We start from the raw sequence: 10,191 nt of genomic DNA, 5'->3' as shown, positions 1-10,191 counted from the left end.
GGTAATTAAAACAGTCGTGTTAGCGAAGGTCAGAGGCTGGTGCTGGTGCCTTGAACGAAAGGAAGTGATCTGTGAGGGGAACACAGGAGCAAAGACATTCACACTTGCACTGCATGTGACATTCTGTGTGTATTTCTAAAGAGATCTTTTTGCAATGTCTCTATGTCTTCTAAACTCCAAGTACTCTGTATTGGCTAATGCTTAATGAATGCGGTTATTATCATTGAGGGTGTTATTTGTGCATTTGCTTGGTCATATTATCAGTGATCAATATCACAATCTCTTCTCTACATTCTGTGAATAATTTAAAGTATGTCCTGTGTTATAGTGTGTTGTGTAGATTGTTGTTGTGTCTTGTTATTATTTTGTTTGATGTTTTTCTTTCAGTGATGTATTTATTGATTGTTGTGTTTTGGTGGTTGTTCTAATGTAATAATAATTATTGGTACTGTATAGCTGCACAAGCTTGGGGTGTACTCCATCATGAATAGCTTTGCCTATGGCCCTGGGTAATGGCATCCCAATAAATCAAATCAAACGTGAAATATTTTGATTATAGCTTTAATAGTGTGAACAAAGAGTCTTCCTTGAGCCTTACATTATTAGGGTTTCCTTCGCTCTTAGGATGGATTTTTATCTTGATGATTCAAAGTTGAATGGACCAACTGCCCTCTTATTTTCCCTAAATTGTATAATTTCCCGAACAGTATGACCAGAGAGAATTCTCCTGCATTGAAATTCAGCTAGTGAAAGACTTTTATTATGTTTGCTTTGCCCAATATATAAGGTGAGATGACAGCAATGGGAAAAACGTTCATCATGTCTTGGTCTTTTTTTTGGGCACAACTATAATCATAACGAATGGACACATTTGATAAATACTTCATCTAAATTGGAAATTGTAGGTGTGTTTGGTGTGAAAACTTCATATCATTAATTTTGATTTTTTGAAATGACACATCATCATCACTCAAAACTAAAACAAAGTTGGCACACCACCAAAGCAGTTAAGTCTTTTCAGAAGTATGTTGAATTACAACATAATTTATGACATATTTCCGCCAAATAACTTCAATTGAGCGTGAATAGGGTTTAACAGGAAGCCAATCAAAAATTACAAAAGAAGTTGTATTGATGATGTGTAACTTTTTTCCTACTTAATTCAGATTGTTGAGTGCTCTCTAGAACACCCCCGTTGGCTGTGGCTGATATCACTCCCTATTTACTACAGTGCACATTTGCTGTAGGCCATTTTAGTGGACACATTCAGAATTGAAATGTATGCTCTAGGGCCCTCAAATAATTCCTACAATGGAAAGAAAGAACGTGCATGTTCATTACTTTCTGCCAACAATCCCACAATGCAATGTGACACATTTAGTAGCTGTGCAAAATTACACCGGTTAGTAATGATGCATATTACACAGGTTCAATAGCAAGAAAATATGCAAAATTCACAAGACCAACAACTAAGGGACAAATCTGAAAGACAAAGACTGTAAGACTAAATAAGTAATCAAATACACTATAAAACAAGATAAAAAGACAACAAGGAAAATGCCATTTAATCAGGTTCTCAAATCTTTCCAGGATAATGCTTTCACCACACTTAACCTTAAACTCATCAGCCATTAATGATTCTCTCCAGCTACATCAAACCAGACAAAAGGCGTCCTTCCTGCTAACACTCATGGGAGGGTGGAGACTACATCCCCCCAAGCTGCTAACACACTTTACTTGACATGAGGGAGAATGGGAAATAGTTAGTTGAGTATGTGTCACATTCAATCAACTCACACACCATGTGTAGTACCTTCCCCAGCATGTGGGTGACACTGGATTTTGAACAAACTCACAAACTGGCCTTTGACTATTCCCAGCCTGAAGAACTCAAAAGCTGCTCCTATGATAACTTGGCCCGACACTGTGACAGGAGCCGGGGAATATAGATTGGCACGGCAAGCCCTCCCATCCTCTCATAATATATATTGCTCACTCTTCCTCAAATACCACAGGGGACTTGTCACCCACCCACACTGAAATCACTGAAATCTCCACCTCCAGTGTTTGAGTTATTACCTGTTTCCATTATTATTTCACGCAGGGCCAATAAAGCGTGAATCCGGTTCAGAGACAGGACCCAAGAGCAAGACATCTCAACCTTCGCTAAGCTGTCTGTTACTGAGAAGAAGCACATAAACACAAAGCTCACAGAACCGCACAAAGATAGAAACGGGAGTGCGTAAAAACAAAGTGATTACTTCCAAGAAGAGCAGATGGGACAGTGTGAGGGAAGAAAAGCTGGAGGAAGAGGAGGTGGGGAAGCCAAATGAGGAGACAAGTGGTGAGAAGTCAGCAGACAGGGCAGGATTCTAACTGTAGCCTTGAAAGTATATCAATGCACCCAACCACAAGTACTATTTACAAGATGTGAAAGTACTGCTATTTATGTGTGATCCCTGACACCGCAGAGAGCTGGGGAAGTCAAGTGCACTAAAAGACAACGTAAAGACATGTCACTCCACTTTTTTTTGTTTTTTACACTCACTGCACTGGCACAAGGTCACTGGTCATCTCGGGTAGCTCAATACTTTTTTTTAAAGTTTGCTCTCGTCATAGTGTAAAATGCTCCCAGCTGTTAAGCCATGCAGACACACAGGCACTTGTACAGGCTAGTGAACATGCAGTGAAAGAGTGTGCAGGAATTAGACATACAACAGACTGTCATGTTAAGTGAACTGAGAAAAATACCTCAAATGTCAACTGTCGCCCTAAGAGAACATATACAATAAAAAATAAAAAATGTGAACTCAGGCTGGCTACATTTTCTTAGTCTAGACGTAGCCTATTCATTCATTCAGTGCTTTTCCGCTCATTTTGATGGGTTTGTTTGCTTCAGGCAAGCATTCTCAACATGGCACAAAACAGCTGTCGTTTGACGGAAAAACAGCATTTATTGTGATGAACAACAAATGAACTCGGTAGGAAGACTACAAAGCTCTGAGTATTGTATACAACCCTTAAATTGAAAATTTTGTTTAGCTGTTTTCAGCCTAAACAATAACTATAGAGGAAATACACCTCGTTTTCATATTTTTTACTCCTCTTCAATACTGTTCACTTCAGTCTTATAGCATGTAGACTATTAATTGTAGTGATCTTAATAAAAGAAATTGTATTAACTGTTAGAATAATATGGTATGCAAGGGAATAAATATAAAATAAATATTAACTATTAAAATACATTTAAAATCAATATTTCTACAGAAGAAATATTACAATGAGTTTGTATCTGCTGCTGCGTTAGTCTCTACTTTATGATGTGATGTAGCTGAGTGGTGGAAGAAAGCCTACTCAAACCGTCTACTTAGGTACAATAAGCAATACCACAAATACTATTACAAGTAAAAGAACAAAAGTAGTAGCATCACAATTTAAAGCACACCTTCTGGAAGCTAAAATAAGGAATGAATAATAACATTATAAAAGATAAAATAAAGTGATCCCATTTAGACAGTAAGTGTGATGAATAAACAAAGCATCAACAGAAGTTTGGTAAATAAGCATAATTAGAATTAATAGTATTGGACTCTGAATTGTATTGAAGAATAAGTTGGAAAAAATTGAAATGCTGAAGTAGCAACAAGTACCTGAAAATGGTACTTACGTACAGTACATGAGAGAGTGTGATAAGTTCATTTCCACGACTGCTATAAAAGGATTACTTCCATTTGTGCATGAAGGGCAGCAGTACTCATCCAACAGTGACTAAATCTGAGCGCGCGGCTCCGCCGTGTGTTCGAGTGACGTTACTGCAGCGCGAGGCGGTGTTGACAGTTGCTAGGTAACGGAAATCAGAAATAAACTCCTTCGCATCTTTGTTTTGCCAGCTCTCGGCTTCAGTGCTGATTTGTTTCGTTTAAAAAACAACATGGCAGGGAAGGAGAAACTGGACCTAGTCCATCAAAACGCAATTCATGTTGAAACGATCCTGAAAGAGCAAAGACAACAGAAACTCCACACGGAGTTCAGCATCAACCCACGCCGGAAATGTAAGTTAAATAGTCTGTCCTGCTTCACCCGTCTTCTCGGAGTCTGTAGCCTAGCTTAGCTAGCGTTAGATAAAAAATAGCTCAAACGGACATTAAATAAAAATGTCCTTGTTTTTTTTTTAAATCCCTCACAAAACTTGAGCGCTGCCATTCTGTCCAAGTACTTCAAGTCAAAATTGCTGTTAACACTTTCGCACTCTTGAATGTAGGACTTCTTAGTATTGTTTCAGAGCTATAGTACCTTTTACCTAAGTAAAAGACCCGAGTACTTCTTCCACCGCTACGTGCGATACAAATGTGAACAGATAGGTACCAATAATACTTCAATTGGAAGCACCACTTGCAAAAGTAACATTAATTAAAATATCTTTAACGTTACCGATACATTACATTGTGAATAAGTTGTTGCATTAAAATTGCTCCCCCCCCCCCACCACTTTGTTTCCACTACATTTCAGTACATGTCCTGGCTGACAAACCCATGTCTAGGAAACCAAAAGAAGTTGTTGCAGATAACTGTAAGTTAACATTGATGAAGTTTTTTTGTCTCTTTTTCTGAATAAAATTACTTACATATACATATAAAATCTGTTATTGATAACGCTAATACACTTTTCCAGCGGACTTCATTGAGGCCTTCCACAGGGCCCGCCAGGAACCCACCAAGAAATATGCAGTTCCACAAACTGAGAGTCAGGAAATAGGATGGGTGTCAACTCCACTGGTGAGGAAAACAAGTCAGAAGAATTAATAGCCAAACTGCAGGAAATCAGGAGGGCAGTGTGAGCAGCAAGCCTGCACTTAGTTGGAGTACCAAAATTGTATTAAATTCAACAATCAAATCCAATGATGGTCTTATTTAAATGGTAACAATTTAAATTATCCCCAGATTGTACTCAAATACTAATACTGTCCATTATTTTTTCATCAGATCCCATCGAACCGCAATGACCAGAGATTCAATTTCTACAGAGTCTGCTCTGATGTCACCAAACATAAAGAATCTGCCCTGCGGTCAACAAGTTAGACCAAAAGAAATAATGATAATCTCCAAAAATTGAGCAACCTGTGTCCAGATTTATTTGTTGATCATATAAACATACAGGTGTCATCGCCAAAACGGCCCTTTTGCATTTTCAGCTTAGCAAGCTAAGAAAAACACTTGTAGGGGCAACATTTGCACGCCTATACAAAGCAGACGTGCCCATCACATACTAATTATATTATAGGAAAGGGCAAAACTAACAGCTGCTCAATATTATAAAATGTCATGTCACATGGGAGACAATCTGTGAATCAAGAAGGAGTTAGAAGAAACAAAACAAAAAACAGAGTACACCAAACTCCAAAGAGCACACAATGTAAAACAGATGGCAAGGAGGCTGGTGTAGTTAGCACCTTATCAAATACGCATATGGAGAGACAATTATATGTCCATAGACAATAAAACTGGTCTATATCAACTTATAGAGAAGAAAAGAAGTTTTCTTAACATTCAAATTTGTTCTCTTTTTGGAAAAAGACTATGGTGTGGGTAGCTCTATGGAGTCCACTTTGGGATTGACTATTTCTGCAAGGAGAGACCTTTTCTTCACCAGTCATGTTCTTCACAAAAGCGTCCGTAGCAAAAGGGCAGGACGTCCGACTCTATGAGGCTTGAAGGGTCCTCCATTTCAATCAACAGAAGGCATGTTGTACAAAAAGAGTAGAAGAAAAGCCCATGTTCTCCTAATGTCTCCTGATGTGTACGGGGGAGAGACTGGGGGAAACCCTGCCTAGAAAGACTGTCCAAGTCCAGCCTATTGACCAGCCTCTGTCAGGTTTTACGAGCGAGACTTTATCTTCTTGCGCACCGACTTGCCCGGGCGTTTCTGAAAGGGAAAAACATTTTTATTTTTAAACTTCTCCACAGAGCCGAGCACACACCGTAGACCTAACGTTGGGACAATTTCTACATTTATTGAATCAGTGTTTTGCATGTGTGTGACTCACATTTTGTTTTCCTCCTTTGGCGCCTTTCTTCCCGCCCTTGCCGCCCTTTGCATTAGCCACTTTGGCGCGGAAACCGGAAACATCGTTGTGGCTCTCCTTGGTGTTCCACTTCTTTCCGCTCTTCTTGCCTCCAAAGCCAAACCTCTGGTCTTTGTATTTTCTCTTGGCATTGAGGCTGTCAAAATAACAGTCAAAAGTTTGGCTTTTTGTGAAAATTCAACAAACATCAACCCTTATAAAATCTCGTGCTTGAGTTGTATGACTGCAATGTGCACAGCTGAAATGGAAAACGTTACCCCTTCTTGTTTTCCGCTTTTTTAGGGACCTGAGAAGAGTCTTTGCCCTTCTTCTGGTCTCCTTCCAAGAAATCCAATTTGTCGGTCATTCCTGGGAGTGGAGGTAATCAGAAATCATAATCCTAAATATGAACAAAAACTGATACACTTACAGATAACCTATATTTATACTCCTTTACAGCAGTTTACAGATGTTCCTTTTCCCCGGAACACAATAAATGACAGCAATACATTTTTTACCTTTGTCAGGCAGGGAAACTAATGTGTGAATAAAACCACACTTCTAAAAAAACTCACCTTTCTGGTATTTCTTTACAGAAGTCATCATAGCTTTCTTCTCTTTCTGCCTCTTCTGGATTACTTCTATTTGGACCTAGCACACATTCAAAATTCATGTTAATTCTTCCCACCAAAAGAGGAAATGTGGCCGTTGGTCTAGCATCTGTTTTTGCATACTTTCCATTATAAACCAATGATAACCAGTGGGACTGCAGAGATATAGTCCTCATAGAAAGGCGACTTTATTCTTCACATAGGAAAGGTACTTTAAAAACTGGACCACAAGACGTTTAGATCTACAGGAGTAATAAGCTTTGAAAAGAGGGACCAACCTTTTTGCCGAACTTTCTTTGCTCACGCAGTTTCTTGGCCTTCTCCGACTTCTCCAGTATCAGCTGCTTTGAGATCAGCTTTTTCCTGATCTGGACAGAAAAACATTTTTGGTCACGCAAAGATCAGGATTGAAATCCAATAGGAAGGACAGAGCAACTGTGCTGGTCTCCTAAACCAATGTGTGAGATAAAATGTCAACTGCCCAACTAGATAATAGATTAATTAAAGGCTCTCAGTGTCTCCATCGCCCAGAATTATATGTAAGGGATAATGCAGAGCAGATATTATTGTGAAATAGAACCCAGAGGGTGATACAGGTCTTGAATCAGCCTGAAGGGGTTCCATTCACAGTAATGGCCTACTCACTCCAATTTATCCCACGTATGACACAGCTTATTACACAGCTACTCCTCCAGATGTTACCCTCTGATAATGCCTGCGTGCGTCTCAGACTCTCGGGCGGAAGCCAGGTCGCCCTGGTCGGTAAGCTAAACACGGACCTAACTAATGTCCTGTTTGCACTATTCCCATTGGTGCTGTTAGCGATCCCCGTGTCCTCCACCCTCTCCCTATAGGATCCGTTGATCAGCTGTATGAGCACAAATATGGATTTAAAAATGGGTCCTACATTGTCTTATCAAAACGCCGCCCAAAGCAACGGTCTGTTGTACAGAAATAACAGACCATAAAATGCAGTGATTGACCAATCCGAATCATACGAGTATGACTTTGAACTTGTTGTTTTGCTTTAACTACATCTGTGAAAACGGCACGTGTGTTATACAAGTGTAACATTCGAGAGCCAGCTCACCTTCTGCATGTGCTGATCGGACTTGGCCATCTCTGCAAAGTAATCGTCAGGCCTCTTGGTGGCTATGCCATGCTTGTTTAGGAGAGGCAATGCATCTAGAACAGTAGCTTGAGCTTGACGGTAGCTATAAGTGTACAAACACGGAGATGTATCATGCAGGGGTTAAATATGTGGCAGCGTTACATCGTTGTTATTGAGTAAAAAAAAAAAAAAAAAAAAAACTCCATGTATCCTCGAAAGCCTTTTCGAAATGAATTATTACAAAATATAAAACAAAAAGTTTCTGTTTGGTAAACTTTCTGTAAAAGGACAATTACTTTTTAGCACATGTTGTTGCATCAAGTTATGGTCACTCACAAGAACATCTCTCTTTGGAAATCATCATCTGCATTGATATCTCCGTTGGCCGCACTTGGAACTTTCCCTTCAGCTTTGGAAATGACGTCTTCAGCCGGCAGGTTGGTCATATCTAACCTTTCCACCCAGGGAAGCTCTTTGCGAAAACCAGCAAGGCACTGTTTCAAACCCTCCTGCATTGCAACACAAGTGTGAGACAATGTTATTACCAAATATCTGTGTGTGTTAAAGGTGCCCTGCCACACGTATTTCATTACTTTGTGGTAACGTCTGAAGTTGTACAATGGACTTCAGAATTTTTTTTTTGTGGAAAAGGGACTTTGTTACCTTGGTTCAAGCCATTCTAGTGTGGTATAGAAAGCCTGCAGGAAGACTCAGCTCGATTTGTTACAATTTTTATTGATATTCGTATATAACAACTCTCATTAGCTAACTGCTAGCCAATGAGAGCCTGGCTATCAGTATCCTTTACCTAGTGCAATTGGGGGAGCTTGTGAATAGTAATGAGCTCAGGCAACATGACATCAGATTGACCAGCTTTTTTTTAAATTGGTCTGATTTCTCTGCTTATTTCTTTTCAGGGGCTAGAGCTGACAGAGGAGGTAGCAGTTCATTTCCACATTCACAACATAAACACATATGGACCTTACATTATTAAAAAAAATGCAAGTAAAAATGGTTTTGTATGGCAGGGCACCTTTAAGTAATAAAGTAACAGTTGCAAGATTTGATGTATTCAAACATATTCAAAAGGTCGTTGCTAAAATTAAGTGTTCCGATTGTGTGAATCAGGTTTTCTATTAATTGCCTCCATAGCTAATATAGACCAAAACGGGACAGGAAATTAACACTTCACTCACCAAATTGTTGACAAACTTTTTGGGTTTATCCACCAGAACGTTCATCCCTGGTTTCAACAAGCCCTTTGCAAAGGCTTCTTGAAGCTAAAGAAAGAAAAGAAAATGTGGTTATAGGTATGACGTTAGGCCAATTCTGTTACATAAAATGTGCCTCCAAAAAACCTTGATGCCAACGTAGAAACTCCTACACAGCACAATAGAACAAAGTAACAGTCTCAGTTTCAGGTGTCTTGTCAAGTAACGTTAGGTTTTCTAGTATAAGTAAACTGGAAAAGCAAATCCGGCAAAAGTGCAGAAACAGATACAGAATAGAAAAAAATACATGAACATGATAAAACATGATAATGCTATAAACAAACAATATGTATAATATTGTTTTTTAAACGGCAAAATATCAAAATAATGACCAGGGAATAAAAGCTCACATTATGAGGAAACGATATAGCTAGAGAGTATGTGCAATGTACATAAATACATATTATAGGGAATGAGCATTCTAAACACCGTCCTTTTGACCGTTATCTCATCACATAACATTAATGTAAACAGGTCGCAAGTCTGTCTCATCTGTTCTATTTGGATTACAAGCAGCACTTTTTCAGATTCCCGCAAAAATAACGTTAGTTTTGCAGTTGTTAGATTTGGCTCGCTAACGTTAGCCAATGTTAGCACATCAATGGTTCACTAACCTCATCGTCTGATAACTCACTGTTTTCCTCCTCAGAGTCCTGTCCGAGCATTTCCTCCTCATCTGCTGACTCCATACTCCTGCTATCGATAATCATGAGATGACAATATGGGACTTAGTTGTTTAAAACGCCAAGAAATCCGATGTGGATGTCCTCACATGTATGGAGCGTTTCACGTGGGAAGGAAGTGAGTGAGTGGAACGGTGTACCAACATATTCCGCCGGCGGAAAGGATGTGGGAAATCAAAAGGTTCCTACGTGGGGAGATCTACTACAAGAACAATAGTGGCCTTAATGGTTCTCCAATACTTTGAAAATCTTGCAAGTACGTTTTCCTTCAAAACACTGCTATCGTGTTACTTTTTTATTTTATTAAAATTCCCCCTTTATAACTCGATATAAACAAATTTCATTATTGTAGTTTTTGAAGGAATGCAGAACAAATGTTACATATATAACAGAGAATTCCATTGTGAAAACCCATAGAAAATGTAAATTAGTGAAAATATATTTAGTTCAAAC

The 10,191-nt window shown here is 39.0% G+C and overlaps 2 protein-coding genes across 2 annotated transcripts; one reads left to right on the top strand and one right to left on the bottom strand.

The window, feature by feature from the left end:
* Positions 1 to 3,813: 3,813 nt before the first annotated feature.
* fam183a (family with sequence similarity 183 member A) lies at positions 3,814 to 5,365 on the top strand. The gene is made up of 4 exons (XM_034882283.1): positions 3,814 to 4,052; positions 4,511 to 4,570; positions 4,673 to 4,776; positions 4,984 to 5,365. The coding sequence occupies exons 1-4, from the start codon at positions 3,932 to 3,934 to the stop codon at positions 5,077 to 5,079; spliced, it is 381 nt and encodes a 126-aa protein (XP_034738174.1). The 5' UTR covers positions 3,814 to 3,931; the 3' UTR covers positions 5,080 to 5,365.
* Positions 5,110 to 9,890, bottom strand: ebna1bp2 (EBNA1 binding protein 2). Its single transcript, XM_034882282.1, has 9 exons — positions 9,670 to 9,890; positions 8,981 to 9,064; positions 8,121 to 8,293; positions 7,764 to 7,887; positions 6,952 to 7,041; positions 6,638 to 6,713; positions 6,341 to 6,431; positions 6,045 to 6,219; positions 5,110 to 5,923 (listed from the first exon to the last, which is right to left on the bottom strand). The coding sequence occupies exons 1-9, from the start codon at positions 9,763 to 9,765 to the stop codon at positions 5,876 to 5,878; spliced, it is 957 nt and encodes a 318-aa protein (XP_034738173.1). The 5' UTR covers positions 9,766 to 9,890; the 3' UTR covers positions 5,110 to 5,875.
* Positions 9,891 to 10,191: the final 301 nt, after the last annotated feature.

The sequence above is a fragment of the Etheostoma cragini genome, chromosome 9 (genome assembly GCF_013103735.1).
Source record: "Etheostoma cragini isolate CJK2018 chromosome 9, CSU_Ecrag_1.0, whole genome shotgun sequence".
Lineage (NCBI taxonomy): Eukaryota > Metazoa > Chordata > Actinopteri > Perciformes > Percidae > Etheostoma > Etheostoma cragini.
This window is presented reverse-complemented; position numbering and strand designations above follow the sequence as displayed.